General features: G+C 49.9%; 1 protein-coding gene across 2 annotated transcripts in view; it reads left to right on the top strand.

Moving 5' to 3' along the window:
* The first annotated feature begins 9,759 nt into the window (after nucleotides 1-9,759).
* GFPT1 (glutamine--fructose-6-phosphate transaminase 1) overlaps nucleotides 9,760-14,566 on the top strand; it is a 57,261-nt gene continuing 52,454 nt past the window's right edge. For both annotated transcript variants that reach the window (XM_055328007.1, XM_055328006.1), the window contains exon 1: nucleotides 9,760-9,915. In XM_055328007.1, coding sequence (XP_055183982.1) covers nucleotides 9,909-9,915 — 7 coding nt within the window. In that variant the 5' untranslated portion in view covers nucleotides 9,760-9,908. The remainder of the gene's footprint in view (nucleotides 9,916-14,566) is intronic.

Raw genomic sequence — 14,566 nt, 5'->3', positions numbered from 1 at the left:
TCATAATATCAGGGTTGTGAGAACAAGCCCCACATTGGGCTCTGTGCTGGGTGTGCGGCCTGCTTAAGATTCTCTCTCTCCCTCTCCCTTTGCCTCTCCCCCCCCCATCTGTCTCTTAAAAAATAGCATCAGGCTGGGAGCCCTAAATGTAGTGGCACATAACTTCTCACTAAAAGACCAAAAAAATAAAAATAAAAAAAAGTTGTAATGCTGAAAACTAATAAAGAACCAAGTTCCAGAATGTAGACCGAATTTCTGTTGATAGAAGAAACAATAGGCTGAATTGAGGGAAAAGCTGTCTTAGCATGCTCAGGCTTTATTTTATGAAGCAGAATCTCTGGGAAAAGATGAGAAACTGCTTTGGTTCTTCTTCCACTGGCTTCTCCTGATTCAGAGATTTATAATCTGTGCCATGGCAGAAATTTGATCAGTTGTCTTTCTCCCATAGAGGTACTGATTTTTCAGATATCGAAAATATTAAATTGCATTTCTCTCTCATTGTCTATAATAATTCAGAGACAGTAGTTTACAGACAATATCAGGATAGGAAAGAGGGAAATAGCAGTGGTGGTACATTGTATTTATGGAATTCTGGTTCCCAAAAGCATGGGTAGTCGGATATGAGTAGAAACAGGAATAACTCCAGCATTTGTGAATGCTGGGCTTTAAAGTTTATATTTTTGTCCTTTGGTACATAGAACCAGACAGTGGGGGGGGGGGGGAGGCACCTGGGTGGCTCAGTGGTGGAGCATCTGCCTTCAGTTCAGGTTGTGATCCTGGGGCCCCGGGATGGAGTCCCGCCAATATCAGGTTCCCCACGGGGAGCATGCTCTTCCCTCTGCCTGTGTCTCTGTCTCTCTCTCTGTGTCTCTCATGAGTAAATAAGTAAATATCTTAAAGAACCAGATAGTGGGATTGGAGAATTTGTTCTCTGAGCTATTATAGATGAATTCAGGTCAGACTCTGGGAATTGCTTTCCAGACTAGACACACGAATGTGCCCTTTAGAAGCTACAGGAAATTGAGACTGTGGAGGAGATGCAGTTAATGACAAGTCCTGGGTATGGCCATGAAATAAGTGGCTGAAGTGGGGGATGAATTAAGATTATTGGAGGACTGGAAATCATGGAACCGAGAGCCCAAGGTATCCGGAAGATTTTCTGCAAAAGGGAGCAGCCATGAGGAACAAAGAGGAGAGGTGGGGAAGACCATTCTAGGCATACAGAGCAGTGTAAACAGAGCCTGGAAGCTGTGAAATGTGTTTGGAACTGCAAGGAGCTAAGTATGGCCTGAGTGTGAAGTGAAAGTGCCGACCTGGAAATGGTACAGAAGCAGACAGTGGGCGGAACAGAGTGCTGCGGAAACTAATGCTTGCCCACCCAACATGGACCCCTGCTTCCTACTGAGAGAGGCCCTTTTAATCATCATGTGGTTGTGATGTGACCACGGAAGGTAGGTCCCATCTCTGGAGATAAATTATAACTAAGTTAAACCAGTCATTTTAATTCCTTTTCTCTTTGCCAGTCCCTAGTCTAGGTGTGGACGTACCACCCAGCTCCACCCAACGAGCTGGAAGAGAGGGTCTGTCTATCAGAGTGTTTTTAGAAGATTTTCTTCCCTGATTAAGAGAAAGTTAAAATATGTAAAGAAGGCTCTTTTCTCAATTCCTTTCTTTCCTTCTTGGAATGCCATAGGCTGAAAACTTGACATCCAAGGCTCTGACAGTCCACTGAGAAAGGCAGGAAGGAAACAACACCTGGGTCCTTGAGGACATTATCGACTCTTGACCTGGCCTGGGAACCACCCATTTTCAGAGTATCATGTGACATAAGAGGTTTTCTTTTTCTTTTTTTTTTTTTTCATAAGAGGTTTTCTTGTAATGAACCACGACTGTTGGTGGGTATTGTCACCTGCAGCTAGCTGATCGCCTTCTGACAAAGAGCCCTGGAGGACTTGGTACATAATTTTACTGCTTCTTTATCTGTGGCAGACAGTGCCAAATACCGATCTTATAATGAAAACAAATTCATATATTTTTAGGGACACTTGGGGGGCTTAACAGTGGTTAAGCGTCTGCCTTTGGTTCAGGGCATGATTCCGGGGTCCTGGGATCCAGTCCCACATCGGGCTCCCTGCAGGGAGCCTGCTTCTCCCTCTGCCTGTGTCTCTGCCTATGTGTGTCTCATGAATAAATGAATAAAATCCTAAAAAAAAAAAGAAATATATTTGTAAATTAATTGAGCCACTTTTTTGACCAGAAATTAATTTAGAAGGTGTGGTTTCATCAGGTAAAAGTTTTTATTTTTGAATGATTAAATTATACTTAATTTTCTCCTATATGGTCCCCAAAAAGGGAAGTAACCATTCACATTAGTTGTGCTTGGTGAAAACCAAAATTTTAGCCACCCCCCACAAATGTATAAAATCTTGCAAGTATGATTGAAAACACTTTATAAATGTGGGACATTCCAGTAGGTATTTGAAAGGAAAGTTGTTGGGTAAGAGTCAGCCAAGCACTTGGAGGATTTTTTTGCTACTGAAAATTAGAATGACATGCTATCCAGAATGACAAGGAGCAAAATATTTAAAAATAGCAAACTTAACAGAAAAAAAAAAATAGCAAACTTCCATTGGCATTCACTACATGACAAACACTATTCTCAGCACCTTACATTTGTGAAGTCATTTAATCCCTTGAGATTGGGAACTGTTACTGTCCCCGTGAGGCACAGGGAGAGGTACGGTTTCCACTGCCTCGTACAGCTTTAGTGGGAAAGCAGGCCTCCTGGCTGCAGACCCTTGTGCACACTGCTGCTCTACTACTACTTTGCCTTAAGGGGATGGTACCTAATTCCCCTCCTGATGGAGGAGCGAGCACTCCCTGCCTCCGTAGGTGCAGTTTTCTAGTGGGCCAAAGTCTTTTCCGTCTTGCCTTTGCTCCTGACCCTAATGGGCCAACGCAGTGGCGTGTGCATGTGTGATCCCCCGCCTCCACCTCTCCCCAGCAGTGTGAAGCCAAGCTGCTCTTCAGTCCAGTGGGAATTTACATTCCTTTGGGAAAACCCAGCTTTATATTCCATTTCCCCACACTGGAGGAAGTTATCTGTGGCATCTCCACAGGGCATCTGCAGACTATGCAGGAATGCCTTTGTATCACCCCCCCAACCCCCAAAAGAATCTTAGGAAATCCTTTTTTTTTTCTATCACCTTACATTTCTAGTGATTTTTCAGCTCGAGGCAGCTCCCTGATGGTCTGCTTCCATTGCAGCTCTGTTCGCATTCTGCAGAACAGAAATGGTAGACAGGACCAGTTAATCTCATGGTTTCCTACACGTGGACCATTCCTTGGCAGTACAATGAGTTTCCTTCTAGCAGAGCTAGAAAACTCTGCCCTAGGTTCTGCCTACTAGGAAAATTTGGAGGCACCCCAGAGGGGAAAATAGGGGAATATGTTAATTCTAGCTGGAGTCAGCATCCTTTGTTCCTAAATGTGAGGTTTCCTGGTGCATGTTCATCCGATGTAGTGGGCATCTTTAGCTTGTGTCTCCAGGTGTCCGTTCTTTTTTTTTTTTTTTTTTTTTGCAACACCTTCCCTTTTCCTTTGAAGAAAAGGAGTTCACGCCATGCTGGGGGACTTGCTGGCTCTTGTAGACGGTGTGTGCCTCTGGTGACTCGGTTTGGTGCTGGTGGAACTGTCCAATCACAGTGTCCTGCCCTTTGCCACTGGATGAGTGGGGCGTACAAGCCTACATTGGACCTATCAGAATCCTTGCCTAGAATATGAAAAGTGAGGATGGAGGAGTAGACTCTCTCTCCGTGGACTGCAGGCTATAAAGATGTGATTCCAGCGCTGTTTGAGGTTTATTTTCCTGTGCATAAGGTCAGGGAGAGAGAATCGAAGGGACTTCTGACAACATTGTGTCCCCAGATACAGGTGTGCCTGAAGCTGTGTCGCTGACCTTTCCAATGACTTTAGCCAACAAATCCCCCCCACCCCCATAGCTACATCGAGTGGATTTCTATTATTTGTCCTTAAAAGCTCTATCTTTAGAATTTTAAAACAAATACCTATATTCACCATTAAGAAGATCAGTAAGATCAATTTTATGTAAATGTATTAGGGTTCTCCAGAGACACAGATTGCATCTATTCACCTCTCTACTGATCCATAGTATTTATTTCAAGGAATTGTTTCATGTAATTATGGGCTGGCAAGTCCGAAATCTTCAGGGTGGGTGTCACACTAGACACAAGGGAAGAGCCAGGGTTGTAGTTCGTCCAGAGGCTGGCTGCTGGCTAATTCCTTACTCCAGGTCAGTCTTCCGTTCTACTCAGGTCTTCAGCTGATTGGATGAGGCCCGCCTACATCATAAAGAGCAATCTGCTTTACTCAAAGTCCACTGGTTTAAGTATTAGTCTCATCCAAAAGCACCCCACATAAACATCCAGAATAGCGTTTGACCTAGTCTGGGCACCGTGGCTCAGCCAAGTTGATAGACAAAATTAACCATGATAGAGGGCGGAGTCTGCTTTTAGCACCAACTTGTTTCTGATCCCTTCTTCATATCTTGGCCCCCTCTCTCTGCATTATCACACTCAATTCCAGATGCCCTTACGTTCCCTTTTTTGCCTAGTGTCATCAACCACGGTGATCTGTCCAGATCTGCCTTCTTTCTAATTTCAGGATCAACTTCATCCACATCAAAACTCTCATTTCCTCAGTGACCTTCTCATACTTGGATCCAAATGAAAAATAACCCTATATGTAGGGTCACTGTGAAGTGTAAATAGATGATAATGACTTAATGTAGATCTCCTGGGGGAAGGGGAGGTGCTCTGCCTTGAATATAGACATACAAGCATTTAGGCAATGTGATTCGTAAGGAATGGAGGTAATTTTGGACAAAGGGACTTTGCGGTCCCCTTAAAGTCCCATTTTGTGACTAGTTCTCTATAGTCATGCCCTGTTTAACACCTTTTTAATGCTTCCTTTCAAAAAGCAAATGCAAAGGTGAAAAAGTATCATAGTCCATTCGTAGGGAACTAGTTCGGTGTGGCCAGACCATGAGCTGCTTGCTTGAGCAGAGTGGTGGGAAATGATGCTGATAAAACTGGCAGGAACGACATCCTAACTATGTGTGTACATGGGAGTCTGGACTTAATTCTGCAGGTGAGGGGTACCCACTGAATCAGGAAGACACAGAATCAGATTTGTGTTTTTGGAGGGTCACTGTGGTGTGAAGGTGTGTAGGATGAATTGGGATGGCGACAGAACCAGAGGGGTTCACTGAAGGGGTCTTTCTGAGGCCCTGACTGGTGCCTTTTATTCTTGTGTTCATATCTTCCATCTCATGGGCCTTATTGGCTCCATCTGTTTCTTTTATACCATCATCTTCTCTGTCCACCGGGGTACATTTCTTCACAAAACTCCCTAAAAATTGGGACATTGATGTCTCTGGTCCCCATATTCTTGTTATGCACAGGCCTTTCTTAATTGAAATATAGCAGACATACATTATATTAGTTTCAAGTGTACAGCAGGATGATTTGGTGTATGTGTATGTTGTAAAACAGTCATAAGTCATGTTTACACTCATTATCAAACATAGTTACAATTTTTTTCTTATAAAAACTTGATTTATTCTCCCAGCAATTTTCAAATATACATGGAGTATTATTAACTATAGTTACCGTCCCGTTCATTACATTCCTAGGACTTAGAACTGAAAGTTTGTTTCTAGGCCCTCTTTATTGTGATGACTTTATTCCTAACTGTTATTGTAAATTAGGTAAGGGCTAACAAAAATCATAATCAGGGCAGCCGGGGTGGCTCAGCGGTTTAGCCCTTTGGCCCAGGGCGTGATCCTGGAGACCCGGGATCCAGTCCCACGTTGGGCTCCCTGCATGGAGCCTGCTTCTCCCTCTGCCTGTGTCTCTGCCTCTCCCTCTCTCTCTTTGTGTCTCTCATGAATAAATAAATGAAATCTTTAAAAAAAAAATCACAATCATGGGGACATTTAAAAATCTTTTTTTTTAAAAGGATTCTATCCATTTATTTGAGAGAGAAAGTATGCACAGTGCACATGTGAGTGGGGCATGGGGCAGAAGGAGAGAATCTTTAAGCGGACTACCCCATGAGTAGAGAGCCCCACATGGGGCTCGATCCCGTGACCCATGAGATCATGACCTAAGCTGAAACCAAGAGTCTGAGGCTTAGTCGACTAAGCCACTCAGGCACCCCCATTTAAAAAATCTTATAAACCTATTTTAATTATGGTTCTTCCTTTCTTTAGAAATGGCAGATGGAAGCCCTTATGGCTTCTGCCCATCAGGCTGTTTGGCATGGAGGAGACTGAGAGCCATCAGGTTTAACAGGACGGATTGTGAACAGAGAAATGGACACACATCATTCCTTTTTTTTTTTTTTTTAAGTTCAGTTAGTTCAGAACTTTTGATGAGGAGAGAAAATCTTTTCCATTTCTTCAGCTGTTTGAATTAGACCCAGATGTCCCATTTCCTTCACAGATCATTTATTTTCTTCTCTAGCCCCTATTCCCAAAGGTCCAGCTAAGGCACAGCTCTGCAGAGATGGGGGTCAGACAAACAGAGTTCTTTCACATTAGTGTCTTGGCTGGAGCATAGTTATAAAGGGCTCTTTGTTGCCTTGGGTTGGGAAAATATTGGCTTTCAAAGTTTCTCTCACCTCTTCCTTGCCATACATCCTGCTGGGCAGAAGGCCATCAGGCTTCCAGTTGGCATGTCTAAAGAAATGAAGAACCCACAGTATTATTAACTATAATCACCAAAGAGGCAAAGTATGATTACAGTGTTTGAACAATATCTTTGTGCACCGCTCACAACCCTGTTGATGCCAGAAAGAAAGTGCCAGCAGCTAACACCGATGTTCTCGTGCTCAAACTAAAGGACTATGGAACCCTTTGCTTTTCTCTTCTGTTTGTTACCTTGACTCCTTGGCAACATCACCCTGGTCTTGCTAGAAACTTAGATGAGGGTTGTGTGGCTAAGAAGTACATCCACAGTCTTTTGCCTCTTGAACTAAGAAATGTGTATTAACAAGCAGCTCACTGTTTTTTGTTTTTTGTTTTTAAACGTTGCTCTGGGGTTGTTTAGGGGCTTAAGGGCCTGAAATGTTAAAGGGCTCTTAGGCGATAAATACTTCATTTAAATGTAACATTTCTAGCCTCTCTTGAGGCAAGTAATAAAAAGGCATTTTTTGGGAGGCATCTGGGTATCTCAGTGGTTGATCATCTGCCTTTGGCTCACGTCATTATCCCCCGGTCCTGGGACTGAAGCTCTCTGTGTGTGTCTCTCATGAATAACTAAAATCTTAAAAAGAAAACCATATATATTTTTTCCCTTTAAGAGAATCTGAAAAGCCTTTTCTTTGTTCACTTGATCATATAACCAGCCATAGGAAGTCAGTTCTGCTAATATGGCTTTTTTCACTCATTGAAAAACTTTTTTAAAAAGAGTTTTATTCTTTTATTTTTTTAAGTACTCTCTACTCTCAATGTGGGTCTCAAACCCATGACCCCCAAGATCAGGAGTCGCAGGCTCCACTGACAGCCAGCCAAGCGCCACAAAAACATTTTCAGGTACTGTGTTGTGCCAGGGTTTATACTAGGTGTTGGAGGTGCAAAGGCTTGTTCTGGCCTCAAGGAACAGCCCGGTAGGGAAACACACAAAAAGTAATAAAATGTCACAAGTATATTGATTTAAAGGGGGCAATTCGGGTAGCCCTGGTGGCACAGCGGTTTGGCGCCGCCTGCAGCCTGGGTTGTGATCCTGGAGACCGGGGATCGAGTCCCACATCGGGCTCCCTGCATGGAGCCTGCTTCTCCCTCTGCCTGTGTCTCTGCCTCTCTCCCTCTGTGTCTATGAATAAATAAATAAAATCTTAAAAAAAAAAAATAAAGGGGGCAATTCAAAGAATCAGAGGTTGATCCACGTCCTTAAGCCCATCTGGGGAGACAATCGGTTTTCCCCAACAGGTGGCAGGCAGAGAGGGGGTGGGGATTCCGCGAATACTCCTACGTGGAAAATAGTGGGGGACAAAGGCCTGGTGGGGAAACGGGGCATGAAGGGCTGGAAGGTGGGGTGGGACGGGAGCCAGCGTGCAAGGACCGGGTATCTCGGGCCAGGGGTCGGGGGCTGTTCTCTGTGCCAATCAAGTTTTTATTTGATCATAATCTAGAGCCATTAATAGTTAGATGACCACCTCCAGGTGGCTAGAGGTCCCACGGACACCTTCCTAGAGCAAGCGCTCTGGTAACAGATTCTCAGAAACCTCATCTCTCTCTGGTTAAGTGTCTCTTGGGCAGGAGTCGGGGGGGGGGGGGGGGGCTTTGATTCACAGAACTAAGGGTCAGTGTCTGGGCAGTTCCTGGCCCTCGGGTGGCCGCGGGAGCCGGGGCCAGCACAGCTCCGCAAGGCCGGGAGCTTAGGGCCCTGGCGCTGGGCTCGGCCTCGCTGGGGGCCCGGGGGTGCGGGGTACCCGGGCGGGGGTGCGGGGGGGGGTGCGGAGGGAGTGCGGGCTATGGGGGGGAGGGGGTGCGGGATGCGGGGGGGCCGGAAGGGGTGCGGGATGCGGGGGGGCGGAAGGGGTGCGGGATGCGGGGGGGCGGAAGGGGTGCGGGATGCGGGGGGGCGGAAGAGGTGCGGAGTATGGGGGGGCGGAGGGGGCGCGGGATGCGGGGGGGCGGAAGGGATGCGGGGTATGGAGGGACGGAGGGGGTGCGGGATGTGGGGGGGCCGGAAGGGGTGCGGGGTATGGGGGGGACGGAGGAAGGGGTGCGGGATGCGGGGGGGGCGGAAGGGGTGCGGGGTATGGGGGGACAGAGGGGGTGCGGGATGCGGGGGGGCGGAAGGGGTGCGGGGTATGGGGGGCGGAGGGGGTGCGGGGTATGGGGGGGACGGAGGGGGTGCGGGATGCGGGGGGGTGGAAGGGGTGCGGGATGCGGGGGGCGGAAGGGGTGCGGGGTATGGGGGGGACAGAGGGGGTGCGGGGTATGGGGGGGACAGAGGGGTGCGGGGTATGGGGGGGACAGAGGGGGTGCGGGGTATGGGGGGGCGGAGGGGGTGCGGGGTATGGGGGGGACGGAGGGGGTGCGGGGTATGGGGGGACGGAGGGGGTGCGGGATGCGGGGGGGCGGAAGGGGTGCGGGATGCGGGGGGGCGGAGGGGTAAGGGATGCGGGGGGGCGGAAGGGGTGTGGGGTATGGGGGGACGGAGGGGGTGCGGGGTTCGGGGCCGGGGCCGGGGGCCGCGCCTGCCACAGCCCGCGTAGGTCGGGCGCGGGGTCTGCGGGGCCCGGGAGGACGCGGCCGCGCAGGGCGCTGGGCGTGGAGGCCTGCGGCGCCGCCCCCGGCTCGCGGGGTTTTCGTGGCGGCTCCTGGGCTGCGCGCCCGCCCCCCCCACCCTCGGTGCTCCCCCCCCATTGCTCCTCCCGCCGGGCCGGCCGCGCGGCAGGCTGGTGGCGCCCGCGGCTGCGCACGCGTCCCCGCTGCCCGCTGCCCGCTCCCCGCTCCCGGCTCCCCGCGGCCGACTGCCCCCGCGGCTGCCACGTCTCCGCCGCCCGCTGGCCTGCGCGTGCGTGCGCCCGGGGGCGGGGCGGGGCGGCGGGGGGCGGGGCCGGCGTGAGCGGCGCGGGCGCGGGCCAATGGGGGCGGCGGGCGGCGGCGGCGGCGGCGCGGTGCGCGCGGGGGGCGGGGCCGGCGGCAGTTGCAGGCGCGCCCGGGAGGCCAACCGCGCGGGCGTCGCTTGGGCCGTCGCATCCCCGCGGGTCGCGTCGCCGGGCCCGGGCCCCCTCCTCGCCGGCCGCGCCGGAGGCTCGTGTGCGCTCCCGCCGCCCGCCGCCCGCCGCCCGCCGCGGGCCGGGCCGCCTGCATCATGTGCGGTAAGGGGGCTGCGGGCGGGGGGCGTGTGCGGGCGGGGGCGGGGGCGCGGGCGGCGGGCGCGGGCGGCGGGCGGGCCCGGGGCGGCCTGGGGGCCGGGGGCGCGCGGGGAAGGGAGCGGCGGGGCGGCCCCGCGTCCCGGGGGCGGCGACGGGCGAGGGAAGGCGGCCGGGCGGCGTGGCCTGCGAGGACCCGGGCGGGCGAGCGGGGCCACCTGTGGAGCGGCGGGGGAGCCCTCGGACCTGCCCTGCGCCCGCCCGCGCTCTCCTTCCTGGACCGGCCCCGCAGCCGCCCGCTCCGGGCAGACCCCGGGGAGCCGCCGCGCGCCGCACCACCCCGCCCCGCCCCGCCCCCGCCGCCGCCCGGGACCGCCACCGCAGCGCCGGCCCGAGGGGAGCCCCCGACCTGCCCGCCTGCCCACCTGCCACCTGCGGGCCGCGCCCGTGCTCCCATCGGAAGCGCCCGCCCCCGGGACCGCGGCCCTAACCTGGGGAGAGCTGCCCACCTGAGGGCCGCGCTGGTGCTCGCGTCGGAAGCCCCCGGGACCGCGGCCCTAACCTGGGGAGCGCCCCCCACCTGTCCACCTGCCACCTGCGGGCCGCGCCCGTGCTCCCGTCGGAAGCGCCCGCCCCCGGGACCGCGGCCCTAACCTGGGGAGCGCCCCCCACCTGCCCACCTGCCACCTGCGGGCCGCGCCCGTGCTCCCGTCGGAAGCGCCCGCTCCCGGGACCGCGGCCCTAACCTGGGGAGCGCCCCCCACCTGCCCACCTGCCACCTGCGGGCCGCGCCCGTGCTCCCGTCGGAAGCGCCCGCCCCCGGGACCGCGGCCCTAACCTGGGGAGCGCCCCCCCACCTGCCCACCTGCGGCCGCGCCGGTGCTCCCGTCGGAAGCGCCCCGCCCACCAGCGACGATAAACGTTTCTCCGAGAGCAGTTAAAAGGCAGCTCGTCGCCCTCGGCGACCCGGGGCTCAGCAGTTCCCATGTCAGCCTAAAGCCCATCCTGACAGGCAGTGTCGCAGTCACGTCCGAAGGGATGGACAGGCCCCAGAATAGGGATTTAATCGGCCGCTGTCGTAAGCCTGGGAGAAGGAAGGCTCTTTTAAGGGACGTGGGGTTGTAAAAGAAGCGACGCTACCTGGGCATCTTGTGCTTTTTTTTTTTTTTTTTTGTATATTTTTTTTTATTGGAGTTCAGATTGCCGACATAGAGCGTAACACCCGGTGCTCATCCCGCCAGGTGCCCCCTCGGTGCCCGTATTCCTCACGGCCCTTTGGGAGAACATCCCAGCAGGATGTGGCTTGTACTCAGTAGTGTCGATTTTTCCTGTATCGTATTGAAACTTTTTTTTTTTAAAGATTTTGTTTGATTATTCACAAGAGACATTCACACACATAGAGGCAGAGACACAGGCAGAGGGAGAAGCAGGCCCCACGCAGGGAGTCCGACGTGGGAGTTGATCCAGGGTCTCCAGGGTCACGCCCTCGGCGGAAGCCGGCGCTAACCCGCTGAGCCACCTGGGCTGCCCCCTGTGTTGAAACTTTATGATAGTTTCAGCTTCTGAAAATGAGGAGCACTTTTACATTCAGAGTAGATCGAAAAGACAAAACAGAAACATCTATAAATTATTTCTGAAATTATTAGACTAGGGCTGACCTAAGGGTCAGTTATGCTTTGGCTGTGTCTGGTTAGTAGAGTGGTTTTGAGAAACACATTATTTAGTTTGTGGCTGTGAAGTAGTGAATCTGCAAAACCGGTTAATCCCTAAGACGCTTCATTTGGTCATTGACTTTTCCGGAATGATGAGGCGTGTGCCTAGGTGAGTACGTGGCGTTCTGGTTGCAGGTGGTTTCTTCTTCATCCTGTTTCAGGAAAGAGAGAGAGTACCATAAAAAAAAAAAAAAGTCAGATTTGCTTTAGAAAGGTTCAGATAAGGGTGAAGCTTTGGGGTGGAGACTAGATAAGTAGTTTTCACACAGCCACCGTGCCCATTTCATAATTTTACTGCTCAGGAAACGCACTGGTTATAAAGAAATAGTACTTGAAACATTTCCAAGGTGCTGCTTTTAACTCAGAGCAGAGTTTTGCATGATTCCAGGAATAGAGTTCAGGATTTATTTCTTCTTTAATGTAAATTCTGAAACTTAACTGTCAAGAGGATGAGACTTTGTATTTATATTCTTCCCATATCTCAATCATTGAAATAAAATTTTTTTTAAAAGATTTTATTTATTCATGAGAGACACATGTCGGGGGGGGGGTGGAGAGAGAGAGAGAGGCAGAGATACAGGCAGGCTCCATGCAGGGAACCCGACACCGGACTTGATCCCCGGAACTCCAGGACCACGCCCTGAGCCGAAGGCAGACGCTCAGCCGCTGAGCCACCCAGGCGTCCCTGAAATAAAATTTCTAGACAGAGGAAGTGAGTGGGAATGAGATTAGATAGGAACATATAGAGGTTTACCTTCTTTTTCATCTAACTCCAGCATAGTTAGCATACAGTGTTACATTAGTTTCAGGTGTACAGGGCAGTGATTGAAGGATTTCATACCTCATCCAGTGATCAGTGATCGGTCACGGACAAGTGCACCCCTTAATCTCCATCTGCTATTTCACCCATTCCCCACCCATGGAAGTTTACCTTCTGATTACCTGCTGCCTATTCCAAGTTTTTCTAAAAGAGCATTTTGTTTCAACACCATACAATGTTGAAGAAGAACGAAGGTGGAAAATTCTGTGATACACTTTTTCCAATCAGATATACTGATAAAACTGTCAAAATGTTTACCAGCTTGTGTTGGGAGGTTAATAGTGTTAATCAGGAAAAAAAAATAGATTTGAGCCAAGTAAATTTGGGAAGCAGTAGATTAAAACAGTGTTGAACTTTGGCTTTTTTTTTTTTTTTTTTTGAGGATTTCTTGGAACCTTTAGTGGGCTAATAAGTGCTGTGAATCTCCCAGAAAAGAATAGTGTGCTTGTTTTCCAACTTAATTTTCTCTTCCTCTTATTCTTGGTTCTTTAGAATACACTCTGTCGTTTTTGATTTGTACTGCCTTTTGTTTTGGTAAGAGAATGGCAAGTCACTTAAGCTACCCACAGCTTTTAACAGATTGGGCTGCTGTATTATAATCAATGTAGGGTTATACTGTTCTTTTTTTTCTTCTGATTTCTTTTTGTGTGTTACTCAAATGCATTTTTATGTATTTATTTATTTTTCAAATGCATTTTTAGATTTAGCTTTCTGATTCTGTGCTTGTTCCTTCCACATGTTCAAAACAATGTTCTCCTCTGTAAGCAAAACATGCTTGATCCAGTCACTGACACAGCACACATGGAATCACCACAGTCTCTGCTAATGTGTTTTTTCATCTTAGACAACCTCATAAGAACTGTAGGTCTCACAGCACAAACGCCTGGAGGTTGGCCTGGGCCAACATGTGGATTTTGGTGCTTTTCCAACCTCCTTGGTATAAACGTAAAACAGTACTATTACCAGGGGTTTGGGACAGCCTACTTTTGTTAGATGCTGTATTATAGGGCAGCCTATGATGGATGATATGTCAAACATGGGACCATTCTGGAATGGCTCTAGACATTGTCCCTGGAAGACATATCCCTTCTGATCCAATGGTGTGTATATAAGTGGAATTTTTGTAAGTGAGGCCTTATTTATTTATTTATTTATTTATTTATTTATTTATTTATTTATTTATTTATTTATAAAGATTTATTTATTTATTTATGATAGAGAGAGAGAGAGAGAGAGAGAGAGAGAGAGAGGCAGAGACACAGGAGGATGGAGAAGCAGGCTCCATGCCGGGAGCCCGACGCGGGACTCGATCCCAGGACTCCAGGATCGCGCCCTGGACCAAAGGCAGGCGCTAAACCGCTGAGCCACCCAGGGATCCCCGTGAGGCCATATTTAAAAGCAGTAAGGGAGCTTACAGTTTAAAAGTATCCTGAAATAAATCCTTAAAAAGATTTTTGTAATAACACTAATAGACTTGGAGATATTTGAGGGATGCTGTGATGGGCTGCTAGGATAAACCATAAAACCAATACCTTTAACATATCCTCCTTGGAAATCATACTGGATATAAAGTAATTGTGAAAGAAAATAATTAACTGTTTAATAAGTATTTCCTCAAATATGTTCCCTGGAAAGGGAGAAGTTAATAGGTGCTGGTTATGAGCAGTGGAAGGTGGGAAAGAGTTTTACAACACAGCTGTGGGAAATTCTGCTTTTGGAGATTCGCAAGTAGCAAGAATAAAGTTTCTAGAAAGTTCTACAAATAAACTTGTTAACTTTAACCCAGTATTTCTTTTTTTTTAAAATTTTTATTTATTTATGATAGTCACACAGAATGAGAGAGAGAGGCAGAGACACAGGCAGAGGGAGAAGCAGGCCCCATGCACCAGGAGCCCAACGTGGAATTCGATCCCGGGTCTCCAGGATCGCGCCCTGGGCCAAAGGCAGGCGCCAAACCGCTGCGCCACTCAGGGATCCCCTAACCCAGCAGGCGCCAAACCGCTGCGCCACTCAGGGATCCCCTAACCCAGTATTTCTTAAACCTTTAATTATGGAACATTTCTTTTACCTCATCCCTATTTAGCATTCTGCAAAATAGTGTTCTCTTTCTGTAGTTTAGGAATTT

Source organism: Nyctereutes procyonoides, unplaced genomic scaffold (genome assembly GCF_905146905.1).
Source record: "Nyctereutes procyonoides isolate TBG_1078 unplaced genomic scaffold, NYPRO_anot_genome, whole genome shotgun sequence".
Taxonomy (NCBI): domain Eukaryota; kingdom Metazoa; phylum Chordata; class Mammalia; order Carnivora; family Canidae; genus Nyctereutes; species Nyctereutes procyonoides.
Note: the sequence above shows the minus strand (reverse complement) of the source record. Positions and strands in the feature narration are given on the sequence as shown.